The sequence below is a fragment of the Haliaeetus leucocephalus genome, unplaced genomic scaffold (assembly GCF_000737465.1).
Source record: "Haliaeetus leucocephalus isolate CR32 unplaced genomic scaffold, Haliaeetus_leucocephalus-4.0 Scaffold219, whole genome shotgun sequence".
Classification (NCBI taxonomy): domain Eukaryota; kingdom Metazoa; phylum Chordata; class Aves; order Accipitriformes; family Accipitridae; genus Haliaeetus; species Haliaeetus leucocephalus.
In genome coordinates, this window is record NW_010972655.1 from 344,359 (window position 1) to 358,113 (window position 13,755).

The window sequence follows — 13,755 nt, forward strand, 5'->3', positions numbered from 1 at the left end:
GGGCCGGGCCGCGGGGTGCCCCATCCCGGGACAGGTCCCTGCCCCGAGCCCGGCGGTGGGTAACGGTCCCCGGTGTGCGGACGGGCCGCGCCGCCCCAGCCGCGACAGCCCCTGGGACCGGTCCCGGTCCCTGCGCCCTCGGGCACGGCCGTTTCGCTGCGGCTTCCAGGGGCTCGGGAAGCGCCGACGCTTTGTGACCCGTCCCTTGCTGCGGTTAAGGCGGAGGACGGGGCCCGTGTCCCTGCCCTCGCCACCCCCCCGCGCCCGGTCCGGCGGCTGCAGGGAGCCGGTGAGGCATTCCCCCTCGGGCGGCTGAACCGTGTGCTGCCCCCGTCGCGGCGAGCCCCGGGCTGCGAACGGCGGAGTGCGGAGCCGGGCCAGGAGCCAGGACCCCCTTGGGCTGCGGGGGGGGAGCCGAGGCCGGGTCGCTCGGCGGGGCTGCGGAGAAGGGTAGTCGTGCTCTTTCCCGGTGCCTGCCTGCAGCTGCTCTCCGTCCCTTGCTCTTGGGGCTCTGGGTGGACAAACGTCCATTTTACCACCCAACCTGTGCTGGGGGGCTGTCCCCCACCTCGCAGGGCCGCCCAACAGGGTGCTGGTGGCTTCATGGGAGCTCAGCGGTCCTGTGCAGGAGCATGTCCCGCCATGCCTGTGGTGCTGAGCAGCCATGGGGAAGGGTGTTGTGTGTGCTTGGCCTGAAGGTACCTCTTCCCATCTGCCACCCACACTGGAAAGTTTTGTGCCTCCTTGAGGCTGTGACCATCCCCCTCCCAGGCCCTGTTTCTGACATTCTCCTCTATTCTCCTCTTTGATATCAGCCTGGAGACAGTGTTTGGGATTTCATTCTCTTAATTTATTCTGTTCTAACGGCAGTCAGAGCCGTCATGCTTTTGTGGAAAGCTCTTTGTTGCGTGTGTGGCTTTGTTTAAAGGCAGGATCTGCCGGCAGCGGGAGAGGCGGGGGGCTCTGATACCTGCTGGGGCGGGGGCCCAGCAGCTGCTGCTTGAAAAACAAGAGAGGAGTTGCTCGCTCTGGTTTGAAGCCTGTGCCTGATAACTTCATCTTGTGTCTGCTTCTGCTTGTCAGATGAAAAAGCATATATAATCGTTTCTCATTTGCCTCCTCCATGGTGAAATCTGAGTGATTTTTATAGACCTGTCTTGCAGGATAAATGTTAATGATGTCTATCGACGTGACACTAAGCTGATGCTGCTCCAGAGCTGTCCCCTGTGACTCCTGAAATTCTCCTCCTGAGCTAATGGAGCTGTGTGGTGGGGCGTGCGCAGCCTGTGCTGTTCCACTGCCAGGTGTTTATATAGACATCTCATTTGAGCTGCTGCTTTACACTTGTCCTTCTCCAGCCCCATGCGAGCGGCTGCGGTCTGTGAAGTCCCCAATAATTAACACTATCTGGGGGTCCCCTGAGTCTTTGCACTGTCCTTGGGTGCAGGGCAGAGCGGGAGTTGGCTGGGGTGCTGTGGGAAGCTCTCGGCAGGGGTCCAGAGGATCCTCTTTTAGGGCTTATTCTTTTTAAAAAAACATGTTTGTCTGTGATCTGGAAGAAAGTGCAAGTTAATGGATGGAGAGCTGGAGAAGTTGCAACAATTTAGAAAATGATAAATAATGAAGAGAACAGGTCCTTGGTACAGAGTGACCTTGATTGGTTAGCTGGAGGGCTGTGTTTTGCAAGCAGTAGTAATACTGAAGCAAGATGTAATGGTTTGCGTCTTAAAAAAAAATATTAAAATTGAGCCAAGAGGATAGGGAGTTTTTGCTGGGGAGTTTAGCTTTGAAAAAATGCAAATGCATTGTGGATTTTATTCTTGTTTTGAATATTGTGTGTGATTAGGAGCCAGTCCTCCCTCTTCCACCACCCTGGCCCCCAGAAGAGGTGTTGACTGGCTTCTGCACAGGGAGAGATGAAGTAGGTTGGGCCTTTTAATCTGGAAAAGAGGACTGAGGGGGCATGAGCGAGGGGTGTAAATCATTAATGGTCTGTGTGTAGAGATTTATCGTTCACCTCCTCTCTCCTGCCCAAGAAGTGGGAGGTGGCAGCTGGCGCTGGTCTGCAGGGGCCAGGACAAGCAAGGAGCTGGTTCTCTGCATCTGGTTAAGCTGTGAGAATTCGTACTGAAAGTTGGGTGGGGGGTTGGGAGGTGACAGTGTGATTTCATGGTGGAAAAGGCCCTTTGTTACGGTCTGAAATCTACTGGCTCAGGAAGTACGTGAGCTGCACATGGTGGGGGGTGCTTCCGTGTGTTTCCTGAGACTTTTCTCTGGGGATCTGTTGTTGGCTGCTCTCGGACACAATGGTGGGCTTGGTGGAGGTTTGGCTGGGCTCAGCCATTGCTGTGTCCTTGTGAAGCTCTCGGTTCAGCTGTCAGGCTGCACTTCAGGGAGGGTGTTGATAAACTAGAGATGGTTCAAAGAAGGGTTTTCAATCAGAAATGTTGCACTGCAGCATGGGGTGGATTCTGCATTGCCGAAAATTTATGCATCCAGGTGGGATGCCTTCCTAAAACCTGCTGTGTTTCAAGTCCAGCCTTTGAACGCAAGGGAGGATTTTGAAAGGAAACATCCTAAAGATCATTTACACAGGAACTCGGAGTGGTTAATAATAATGACTTTTGTTTTGCATTTACACCCGGTAAAGAGCTGACCTCCAGATGTTTTTCCTACCGCATCCTTGAGACCAGCTGTAGGACAAATGAAGAGCAGCAGAGCTTCGTTTATCTACGGCTGTTAATGAAACAGCAGGAGATGCTGGTACAGATGCTTGTGTGTTTGAGAAGATTAATTAGTGTTTGTCGCTGTGCTGGAGATGAGCGTGCCAAACGTTATTACACACCTTGTTCTCGTCGTGTCATCAGGAAAGGCAGCGCTGCCTGTTACACTTTGTCCTGGAGAGGAGCGGGAGCCGCAGATTCCAGCCCACATCTGCAAACGCTCGAGCTGCACTGGGCCGGGGGCCTGTTCTTCCCCGTTCCTGGAGAGATGCCCTTGAATGTCAGAGTCGCAGTTACTACAATCGCTCTGCAGAGAGTGGCTCCCACTCCTTCGGGCACCACAAAATCCCTTTTTACCTCCTGCCCTGGGCCTCGGCGTGGCTGAAATGCTGTGTGCTCTGGGCTGTGGCAGTGACCTCCCATCTCATGGGTGCTTGGAGCTTAACGAGTGGCGACGGTGAAATGCTGTAATGAAAACAAGTGTTTGAAGGAGGGGGAGGTGATGTCTTCATCTTGGACACGCAGAGAGCTGTGGCCTGAATCAGCCCTTTCTGCGGAGCTTGGCAGATGCGCCTTTCTGGGGATGTGTGCCACCCGCCCCGATAATTGCCATAGTGAAAGTGAAAAATGGACTGCCTCAGCGTAGCTGTGAGCTTAGAGTGCTGTTTATGTCTGTCTTACAAACAAGGTATTACAGCTGAGCAGACTAATTGCAGGGTGTTGTAAAGAATGAACCCCTGGGCAGCGTCTAGAGACTCTAGTTAAGAGCTCAGTGTAGGAGAGAGATTTGTCGAGGAACAGCCCAGAACCTCTCGTGTTAAGATTTATTTTAAGATATGAACCGCTGAAATGGCGAATCCCCTCCCTGGCCCCATCTTGCTGGCATTTTCAGGCATTTATTTGGCACTCACAAAGCCTTTCTGTCTTCTCTCTTGCAGATGTGTCGGTCGGCGGTGCCTGCTGGCTCGGCTTGGCCCCAGCCTTGCTGTGCGACAGTGAGTCCGAGGTTTTATTGAGAGTAACGGGATTAAGTTCTTCCTGGAGGGATCCCATCTAAGGCTTTGGGGCATGTGTGCGCTCCATCCACTTAGTAATTCTGGTCGATTAACGCTATGTTTTGGCTGGGCACTTACCACCTCACGCCACCACGAAGGCACGGCCTATTTGCAGAGGGGCTGGAGCTTGTGGCCGGGAATGAAGGGAGAGCCTGGCTGGCTGCTGAGGTGGGCCTGGGTCTCTAGTGGGGGTGGCCGTACCCCTGTTGCCCCTCTGTGCCGCTCTGTGCGACAGCTTTGCACCTGAGGAGGGATGGGAGCAGCAGAAGCCCTGTTGTTCTTGTGCTTCGTGCTGCCGGGCTTAGGGAGAAATAGTTATTTTCTGCTAAATTGGGCTGTAAGTGTAATTGCTGTATAATCTCAGGAACATTAAATTACAAGCTCTTTATTTGGTACAGTGTGCAATTACCGTGGCAGTAAAGAGCAGGTTGCATGTTATCAGTATTATATAATGTGTTATCTGATATCCTATACCCTGATTTGGGTGGTGCTGGGGGGGGTGGCTCAGCTCTGCTGGCTGAGTGGATTCCAGCGTGGCAGCTTCCCATCCTGCATGTTATTATTCACTCGGGAGAGCTGGCAGCGATCCTCTCCTCACCCGGGTCTGTGCACAGCTGGAGCCGTTCTTTGTGCTGCTGTAGTCAAGGTCAGCCAGGAGCTCACATCCTGTGAGATGGAAAGCTGCTGCAGCAAAGCCTGGTGGAGCGGGCAGGGGTAAAATGCTGGCCATCTCCCTGCACCTTCTGTCTCCCTCTTCTTTTGCAGTGTTGTCCCGATGGGAACGACAGCCAAGGAGGAGATGGCCCGCTTCTGGGAGAAGAACACCAAGTCCAATCGTCCCTTGTCCCCTCACATCACCATTTACAAGTAAGAGCCTCTTGGCCTCCTCAGCTTCACACTGGGACACCTCTGGGCTCTGGCACACAACAGCCCCGTCCCCGGAGGCACCCTTGGGTGGGAGGGCTGTGCGTGTTCCCATTGTCACTTCAGGCAGAGGATGGGGAGACCCTCTACATTGTGCTGTGAACCGTCTGAGCTGTGTGTGGGAATCACAGTCTCCCCCACGGAGTGATGACACTCACTGTTTTCATACGGGGTGTTGCAGAGGGGTACAGTCCCCCCAGAGCTGTGCCTCAGGGTGCTCGGGCAGGGCAGCATTTTGTTGAAAGGCAGCCGCCTCCACGGAGGGTGGTTGGACAGAATGGTGTGTCCCGTTGCAGAGTTGGCAGTCCTTGGGGTGGAGGCAGGAGGCCAACTCGGGGGTCTTGTGTTCCCTCCTCAGAGAGGTGGCTGCTGCTCTGGGGCCACCTCTGTCAGTTTTCCAGGTTCCCTTGTTTATCCATGAGCCTGGATGCCCAAACGCTGCCCTTTTCTTCCTAAACTGCAGGAGCCTTACAGTCTTCTCCTGTTTCATCTCCCTTTAAGCTTTCTCAGCAGACGCCCTTCCCCTTCCCAAACTCATGCCAGTGGCATTTGCCATTCCCAAGCTGCCTCTGCAAATTCCCGTGTCTCTCCCCTTTTGCTCTGGCTGGATTCCTTGAATAACTCTGAGTGCAGAAATACCCACCCAGCAACACGGAGCTGTCTAGGAATAGATGGGCTGTGCTTTGTCCTGCGGCCTTGGAGGCCTCCCTGGTGTTGTGCCCTGTTTTGCTGACGAGGTTGGTTGTTTTGCAGGTGGTCCCTGCCCATGGCGATGTCCATCACACACCGGGGCACCGGCGTTGCGCTGAGCTTAGGTGCGTGCATCTCCCACGTGCTTGTGGCGACGGAGGGTGGGGGCTGCAGGAGGGAAGACCCCTGTGACTGATTCAGAGACGTGACTCCAGGCAGATGTTTTCTCCCCTCTGTCCCCAGCTTCAGCAGTGGGTTTTCTCTTGGGAAACCTGTGCTTTGTCCTCTGCCTTTCTCTGTCCCCTGAATATCTCCCTATCCCCATTTCTCTGTCCCCAGGTCCTCTTGTGCTGTGAGTGACTCCAGTGCTGCAAAGGCAACGATACTCCCCCATATGTAAAAGCCTTCGAAGCCTTTGCAGCACTTGGCTTGGCCTGGCTGCTTTCTTCTGGGCCTCCCCCAGCCTGGAAAAGGCTGATCAGCTGCTCTAGGTCTCAGCTCTTTTCTTCTGTGGCTATTTTTTTCTGGTTTATCCTTACAGGAGACACTGTGTGAGGGAAAGACTGTCAGGCAGGCAGAGCATAGTGGATTTTCCTTAGGACAGGTGGAGTTTTTCAGCTTCCTGGGAGTGGCTGCTGCTTTCCCAGAGATCCTAGTGGGGGAGAAGGCGGCACCAGCATTGAAACCAATAAACTCCCTCCAGCAATTTGACTTGCATGGTTTGACTAAGGACATCTAACTGTGAAAGGCTGTTTTATTTCCATTAATGCCCTCTCATGGCAGCAGGAAGGTGCTTCTTTGGTAGCTCCCTGTTGGGGGGAGGCGGAGCTGGGTTGGTGTTTGCAGAAGGGCAGAGAGTGAAGGGACTCAGAAAAGATGTGCAGGACTGAGGACTTGTGTTCTTTACTTGGCAGAGGGAGAGGGAGCAGCGAGGGCTGCAGCCTGCCCTTCCCAGCCTGGCTCCTGTGAGGGCTTGGGAGTTGAGCTCCTAGAAAAGGACACCCATGTGTCCTCCTGCTGTGGTCCCCATCCAGCTTGCTGTCAGACAGGCCGAGCTGGCAGGTTCACTGTTGCCTTTCTGCTCTGAGCTATCAGCCTCTGCTGGAGGGGAAATCGTCCCTTCCTAGGCCGATCGAGCATGAAGGAACATCGCTTCTACCGACCACAGCTCAGCAGCCAGGAGAAGGAGGGAGAAGTGTTCAACTCCTCTCTGTCAAGGCCTATAATTACAGGAGCCTCTGACTTCCTGCGCTTCTTGCAGGGTGAACACAAAGGCCATTGAGGAGACAAGTGGCTGAGTGAGGAAGCAGCTGGTTGACTTGTGCTGCCAGCGCCGGCCTCAGCCGAGGTGCTCGAGTTAGCGTGCTGCAATGTAATCAGGCGCTATTGAGCGGAGGCTGAATTGCAACTTGGCTGACTGCTGGCTGCTGTCGTTCCCATTCTTCTGGCAGCACCATCTGGAGGAACCCTCTTGGCCTAGAAATGAGGAGGAGAAGCTGCTGTGGCTCCTGCAGCTAGCGCAGCCACATGTGTCAGGCTACCTCTTTGTCTGCTGGTTCCTTTGCTGGTCTCCGCCGAGGCAGCCTCGCTAGATCACTGCCTGTGTCAGTGGCTGGCAGCGGAGGGGTTTCTGTCCCAAGATGTCAATCTGGAGACTTCGCTGAAGAGCTGCCACTTTACGTTTCTGAACTTCATTGTTCCTTTATCCCTGAATTTGGGCTGGTTTGGCTGCAACTGCATGAGGTCACACCAGTTTGGTCTCTGGGTGTTGTATGAGTAATGCAGCCCCCGGTGCAGGACCCAGATTCAGAGCGTTGCTGCCCCAGTTTGAGTCCTCAGCACCCCAGGATACACTGTCACAGTGCAGCTGGCGCTGCCACCAGACGGGCAGAGCCCTTCTCCCTCCTTCTTCTTCCGCACGCCACCATGAGCTGATGGTGGTTCAGGCCAGGTCACCAAACCAGAGACGTAGAGGTGGCCTGGGGCTCTCTGGGCAGTGAGGGGTTGGAAATGCTTCTGCGGGCTTGACCTGCGGGCTTTGTGTTCCTCAGGAGTCTCCCTCTTCAGTCTGGCTGCCCTGCTGCTCCCAGAACAGTTTCCCCACTACCTGGCCATGGTGAAGTCGCTGAGCCTGGGGCCCGCTCTCATCTACTCTGCTAAGTTCGCTCTGGCTTTCCCCTTCTCCTACCACACCTGGAATGGAGTCCGACACCTTGTGAGTAGCCTCCACAAGGGGCCAAGGGTGTGAGGGAAGGGAAGCATCTGGCTGCGGGAGCGCCAGGTGCGGCGTCTGGGAAGGTGCCCTTGGAAATGGGAATTAGTCACCTCGAGTGCTTCAGAACCTCAGTGCTATTTTTGGGTACATTTAAGTTGCAAAGAGCATTGCTACGCTGCTACTTCACCGGGCGGCACAGCTGGCTGAAGCATCCCACCGCGTCTGCTCGGCTGCAGGAGATGGACGAGGCGTGGCGGGAGCAGTGTTACAGCCAGGAGATGTGTCTGCAGAGCTGTGGGTGTGAGCCCTGCAGAGGTGCCACCCATTGCTCGTTATCTCACTCTCATCATGCAGCCGTTGCGCTGTGATCTTCCAATGCTTTATAATATTTAATGAGCCCAGATGTGTGGCAGAGGATTGGAGATGGCGCTGCCAGCGCAGAGAGTAACCTGTGATGTTTGCACTGGGCTGAAGTGAGGAACAAGCAGCTCCGTTCAGCTGAGCTTCCTGTGTTTGATGAAGAGAGCTGAGAGTTTCTTGCTGGGAACAGTACAAGATGTGCTGCTTTTTGAGGTTGATTTTGTGTTTTCTGTAGCTCCAAATAGGTTAGGTTTTACGGGAGCAAATTGCAAAGGCAGCTGGCCCAGAGCATGACACGATCCTTCTGCTCTGGGTGGGGGGAGCATCACGTGTGGAGCCGTGCTGCGGGTGCTGATGGCTCCCAGTGTTTTCAGCATGGAAACACGAGACTCAAGCACTTTTCGATGTTGTATCCTCTACCCGGGAGCAGCCATTAACAAGGCGCTCATGTCAGAGTGCTGGGAGGCGCCTGGCTGAGCTGTTGTGGTGAGCAACAGCCATGTGCTGTGAGAGGAGCCCCCTCTGTGGGTCCTTGGGGCAGGTGCTCACTGGCTGGCAGTGCTGTGAGCGCTCATTACCTGCTTTTCAAGTACTTGGCCTCGGACAAGGTCTTGGGGCATGGGGCCTGCAGCTGGCTGAGCCCTGCTCGCTCATGGAGACGCTGTTGGGCAAATGGAGCAGTCATAACTGGCTGCTTGTTCAGAGCGTCATGAGTCGAATGTGTGCTGAAGTCTCTGACTGCACGTATATATTAGGATGCCAATTAAATTGTCTTGAGAAGGAAACCAGCAGCACTGGCCCCTGGCTGTGTTCAGCAGTGCAGCCCATCAGTGACAGAAGGGGAGTCAACAGGGAGCAGGTTCAGTTTAGTGCCTCTGCCCCAGATGCTTCTCTGCTTTGAGCCCTGGATCTTGGTGGCAGGCTGGGAGGAGGCGTGTGCTCCCCAGGCTGCCCTCAGCCATCCCACTTTTGCTTGGCCAAAGTCAGGTGAGAGGTGCAAACCCACCTGCGATACCAGGGAACCGAGGACACCCACCTCCAGGGTACCATTCCAGCATCCCTCCCTGCCATCTGGGCTCAGCCTGGCCTCCACAGCTCACACCATACCCAGGGGCATACACAGAGGGGCTGGGGGCTGAGGCTCATCCCCGCCTGCTCGGCTCTGCCCATGGGGATATTGGTGCTGCCTCAGATCTGCAGCTTGCGCTGTGCTTTATAACCTATTTCTGTCAGGAGGAGAGAAGCAAGCAGAGAGCAGCTGCTGCTTTTGAAGTGAACCTGGCGCGCTGCGGCTGTTGGGCATTAGGGAGAGCTCACAGGCGGCTTTGCTGATAGGTGTGGGGGCCTGGTGGGGGATAAGCTTCCTCTGGCACGGTGCACATGTGCCTGCACCCAGGGAGACCCCTGCCTGTTGCCCTGCACCGATGGACGCTTGTAGCCCTCTCTCCAGTCTGTACCTGGTGGTCCAAAGGTTGTTTTTTGGGGTGGTCTTGCTAGCTTTTATCAGAAAGATGGTGCCTTTCTGCCTGTATCCGGCACATCCCCCGTCAGGGACCATCCCAGCCCTGTTGAATTAACCCTGCTGTGTCTCTTCTCTCCCGCAGGCATGGGACATGGGGAAGGGGTTCAAGATCCCCCAGGTCAACCAGTCTGGGGTGCTGGTCCTGATCTTGACCCTGCTTTCCTCCGCGGGCCTTGCAGCAATGTGAAGGTACCTCCTGGTTGATGGCCTCCCTTTTTTTTTTTTTTTGGAAGATTTGCTCCGTCCTGGCCCACCTCAAGACACGCGTGGAGAGGGAGGCAGGAGGATAGGCTCCTGAGTAACTACAAATCTTTGGGGAAGGTGGTGCTTCCCCTCCTTGCAAATCTCGTGGATGATCAGAGTTGCTTTTCATAAGCCTGGGTGATGTGCTAGCCCCCTCTTAGTGGTGGGGGGTAGAGGGCAGGCTGTCTCCTGCTGTGCCATACACCCGAGCAGCCACAGAAAGCCAGGCACAAATTGACAGCCAGTCCTGGCACGTTCGGTCGCTCACAGAGAGCTGCCTAGCTTCTTCCAGGCAAACTCCGGGGCGTTTCTTTTCTCTGCTCTGTCCCCAAGCTTGAGACAATGCTGAATCTGTGTCCCCGCAGGTCCGAGTGGGCTTGGGGACGGCTGGTTGTGCATGTGTAGGCCCAGCACAGGACAAGCATCTCCATTGAGGCAGCCTGTGCCAGGGCAGGGAGAGCAGGCGGAGCTGCCAACGCCAGCACCCGTGAGGGGAATGGGTGATCGGTGGTGTCCAGGTGCCATACTGGCCATGGGACTCTGTACTTTCTGAGCCCAGCAGCATGAGCCAGCTGGGATGGGGTGCTCAGACCTGCAAAGGTTCAACCCCCCACTCCTTATCCTTGACTGTCACAATTCAGCCAGCTTTGGGGCTCTGGAGCCCCTGCCAGTGAAAAATGTCCAATTTTCCCGTTAGGAAGTTACTCTGTCTCTGGCACAGTGGGAGGGACATGGTTTTCCAGTTGTGTGTTGCCACCAGCTCTCGTTTCAGCACTTGTCACTCGTCTGTCTTTGCAATAAAGCAGCCTTGATCCTTCACACTGAACCACTGAGTTTGTTGTCTGTGCTTGACGCTTAACTGAGGCAAAGTTGGCTGGGAAGGGGTGTTTTGCTTTGAGAGCCAAGGAGTTGCCACTTCCCAGAGGAGCTGGGTGATGGAAAAACAAACTCTTGGCAGCATTTAGAGGCAGGTGTAGTGCCTGACCTTTGGAGCTGGGGGTGCAGGGTTGACTTGTCTGTGAAATGCTGCCAGCTCAGCAGAAAGGAATTTCCTACCTGGACTGCGGTTGTTTGTGCTGGTACAAACACCTGCGCGAGGTCCAGGAGCTTTTGCTCAAATTGGCCAATTTTCAACATTTTCCACTGGGAGCAAAGCTTTGCAAAGAGGACAGTCCCCATCAGGAGCTTTGTCCCACTTTCCTGCCCCAGCGAGGGTCTTGGCTCTGTTTCAGGAAGAATCCTTGCTCACATCATCAGCTGGCAAAACGTCAGCTTTATGGGGAACATCTCTCCTCATTGGGCTTTTGATGGAGACCTGAAGTGGCAGGAGGGGAGCTGGTCCAATAACGTGCTGCAACATCCCTCACACTGGCCAGGCTTGTTTCCATGTGACTGCTTTTACTTCCACCACTGATCCGAGCCCTGTCCTTCCCGCTCACTCAGCTCCTCTTTGTGCCTGCTGGACCTAACAAATCTGCCACTCCTTTAATTAGCAGAAGGCACTGCAGCCCTGAGGGGATGTGGAACCTCAGAGATGAGAAATCATGAAGGAGGAAAAACTGTCTGCTGTCAGCGTAGCAGAGGGAGAAGACTTACTGCTGAATCCCGTTTGGTGTAGCCGCATGTCCCAGCAGGAGAGAGCTTCTCCTGGGTGAAAATGAATGTATTTTAGCTTTAAACCAATTACTTCCTGCAGTTGCTGAAATGGCTTTTATTTGGAACCCACTTCTGCTCACTAATGAGCTATTCTGTGGTGTATGCCAGCTGCTAACAAAGTTAGACTTTGCTGCGTCTGTCAGCTGTGCTTCACAGACTTTATTTCCCTTTTGTGAGCAGTGGCAGGGGGCTGGCAGCACTGCCCCATGGCTGGGGCAGATGGGAAACAACACCAGACCTGCCTGCCCCCCCGCAAGAGACCAGTAAAGGAGTGGATGAAACTAGCCTGCAATGGCAGGGTTTCTGCTGCTCGGCTTGGGGAGAGGCCGGGTGAGCCGTGCGTGGCTCCAGTCCTCTGGCTGGTCCCATGCTTCCAGCATGAGATGCTATTAAATGGGAAGAGCTGAGATACAACCAGAGAGGGCACCACATCCAACACAGAAGCACCGCGCAGACTCACACAGCCTGGACTGGTCTGGGGCTCTGCCCTGAGCTACTGAAACCAAACACAAGGATTTATTTTTCTTTAAACCTCTATTTTTCCAATTGCCACGAAAGCACAAGTGCAGGCCATGTGGTCTCCCAGTGTCAGCCTCACTCAGGCTTCTTTGACGCATTCCCCTTCCTCACCCTTGGGGGTAGGAAGGTGTTTTCTGTTGGTATGCACGTCCAAAGGGGTGGATGGTTGGCAGGAGAGGCTGGGAGCAGCTGGGGAGGGGAAGGGAGGGGAGCAAAGCCAGCTCACAGCACAGTGCGAGATGGCTGCCTGGCTCTTGCATCTGCAGTGCTTCCTCCAGGACTGGCCTCTCCCCATCCCGCACAAGGTGATGCCCTGAGCCTGGGGGATCTGCCCCCCTGCGGCTCAGCTTCTGCGGAGCCCCCCTGGCTGGGAGCGCAGACCTGTGGCAGGGTGGCTTGCCGAGGGCTGGCCTCCCTCAGAGCAGGGTGGATCAAGGCTGGGATTTTGGGCAAGCCGGCGTCCCCGTGTCGGAGGTCTGTCACAGCAGACTGGTGGGAGTGTGGGGTCTGTCCCTCATGTTTGGCCTGCCGGGAGCAAGGCTGGCGTGCAGCTGGGGGTTCTGGGGACGCGTTTGCCTTCAGCCGGACCTCTGTGCAGCTGGGCTTGTGGGAGAGCAATGCCGCAGCTCCTGCTCCTGGGCCAGGTGGCTCCTCTAGCGGTGCCCCGGGTGGGGGCCCAGCAGGCTGGATACCCTGGCTGGATGACTGACTGCTCCTTTGGGAAGGTTCCTTGGCAGTTTGTGTGTCCGACCAAGGCTCCTGGGGCTGCGGAAGGGAGACGTGTGCTATGCTCGTGGTGCAAAGATGGGGATGGGGGGCAGTGGGAGAAGGGGGCAGTGACTGGACCGGACAGAAATGCTGGGGCAGGTGGGTCTGGGCCAGCCCCCGCTGCTGTGGAGGGGTTCGCTGCAGGGCCAGGCTCTGTGCTGGGCTCACCCAAGCACTTGGGGCAGGGGCTGGTCTGCCCGGGGACAAGGTGCTGTTGCTGCAGTCCCCAGCGAAAAGCAGGGAGTGGAAAAGGAGTGCTGGGAGGTCCAGGAACCCCTCCACATCAGGGCAGTCCCTATTCTTGGATGCTTTTCTATGGGAGGAGAGCGGTGGCTTGTGAGCTCCTCCTGCCGGCGCTGCATCAGCCACGGCGGCCCAGGCACCCTGCCTGCAGTGGAGCCTGGATTTGGGGTGAAGCGGAGGGAGCCCCATCCTGAGAGCAAGGGGAGGTGGTGGCCCAAGCATTGGGCACTGCCTCGTTGTACAAAACACCCCTGAAATCTGCTCATGGGCCATCGCCAGCCCTAGAAACCCTCTCCCAGAATTCGCCTCCTGCAGCGCAGGGACCACCGTGATTTGCACCAGCTCATGAAGCCACCCTTGGAGATGTCTGTGGGCCACACTGGAGCCCCAATGGGCTCCTACCTTCCCGGTGATCTCCGTCCAGAGGCCATTGCAGGCGTGGGTCAGGGCAGTGGGCTGGCGGATCCTGTCCATGAGCTGCACGGCAGCAGTGGCCGACCGGGAGGTCAGGTCCAGCCTGGCTGGGGGAATCCTTGGCGGCATGTCCCAGGTCCCCACAAATGTGCCCCATGGGGAGGCCTAAGAGGAAGAGGGGGAGGGGAGGGTGTTGGGGCTCCAGGGAGCCCCGGTGCAGGCTGAGGGGCAGGAGGAGTCACCTCCAGCCCCCCACAGGTGCCCGTGGATCTGGCTCACCTGGGAGCGGGGCACAGTGGGGAGCAGGTGCCCCCGGTCATCCGCGATGATCAGCGTGGAGCCCTCCCGCAGCAAGGGGCGCTGCGGGAGCAGGGGGTGGAAATATGGCCAGGAGTCCTGGGGGGTGGGGTCCAGTCTGGGGTT

General features: G+C 56.1%; 2 protein-coding genes across 3 annotated transcripts in view; one reads left to right on the forward strand and one right to left on the reverse strand.

Annotated features, from left to right (window-relative positions):
- Positions 1-11,427, forward strand: part of SDHC (succinate dehydrogenase complex, subunit C, integral membrane protein, 15kDa) — an 11,701-nt gene extending 274 nt beyond the window's left edge. The window contains exons 1-7 of one of the 2 annotated variants that reach the window (XM_010566887.1): positions 176-289; positions 3,662-3,718; positions 4,544-4,645; positions 5,456-5,517; positions 7,444-7,607; positions 9,572-9,678; positions 11,226-11,427. In XM_010566887.1, coding sequence (XP_010565189.1) covers positions 4,554-4,645; positions 5,456-5,517; positions 7,444-7,607; positions 9,572-9,676 — 423 coding nt within the window. In that variant the 5' untranslated portion in view covers positions 176-289; positions 3,662-3,718; positions 4,544-4,553 and the 3' untranslated portion in view covers positions 9,677-9,678; positions 11,226-11,427. Of the gene's footprint in view, positions 1-175; positions 290-3,661; positions 3,719-4,543; positions 4,646-5,455; positions 5,518-7,443; positions 7,608-9,571; positions 9,679-11,225 lie in introns of those variants that run through there. The other variant, XM_010566886.1, reaches the window with a different exon arrangement.
- The window catches only part of VSIG8 (V-set and immunoglobulin domain containing 8), a 7,725-nt gene continuing 4,930 nt past the window's right edge, over positions 10,961-13,755 (reverse strand). The window contains exons 9-11 of the mRNA XM_010566935.1: positions 13,612-13,692; positions 13,321-13,497; positions 10,961-11,047 (exon numbers count right to left, since the gene is read on the reverse strand). Coding sequence (XP_010565237.1) covers positions 10,961-11,047; positions 13,321-13,497; positions 13,612-13,692 — 345 coding nt within the window. The remainder of the gene's footprint in view (positions 11,048-13,320; positions 13,498-13,611; positions 13,693-13,755) is intronic.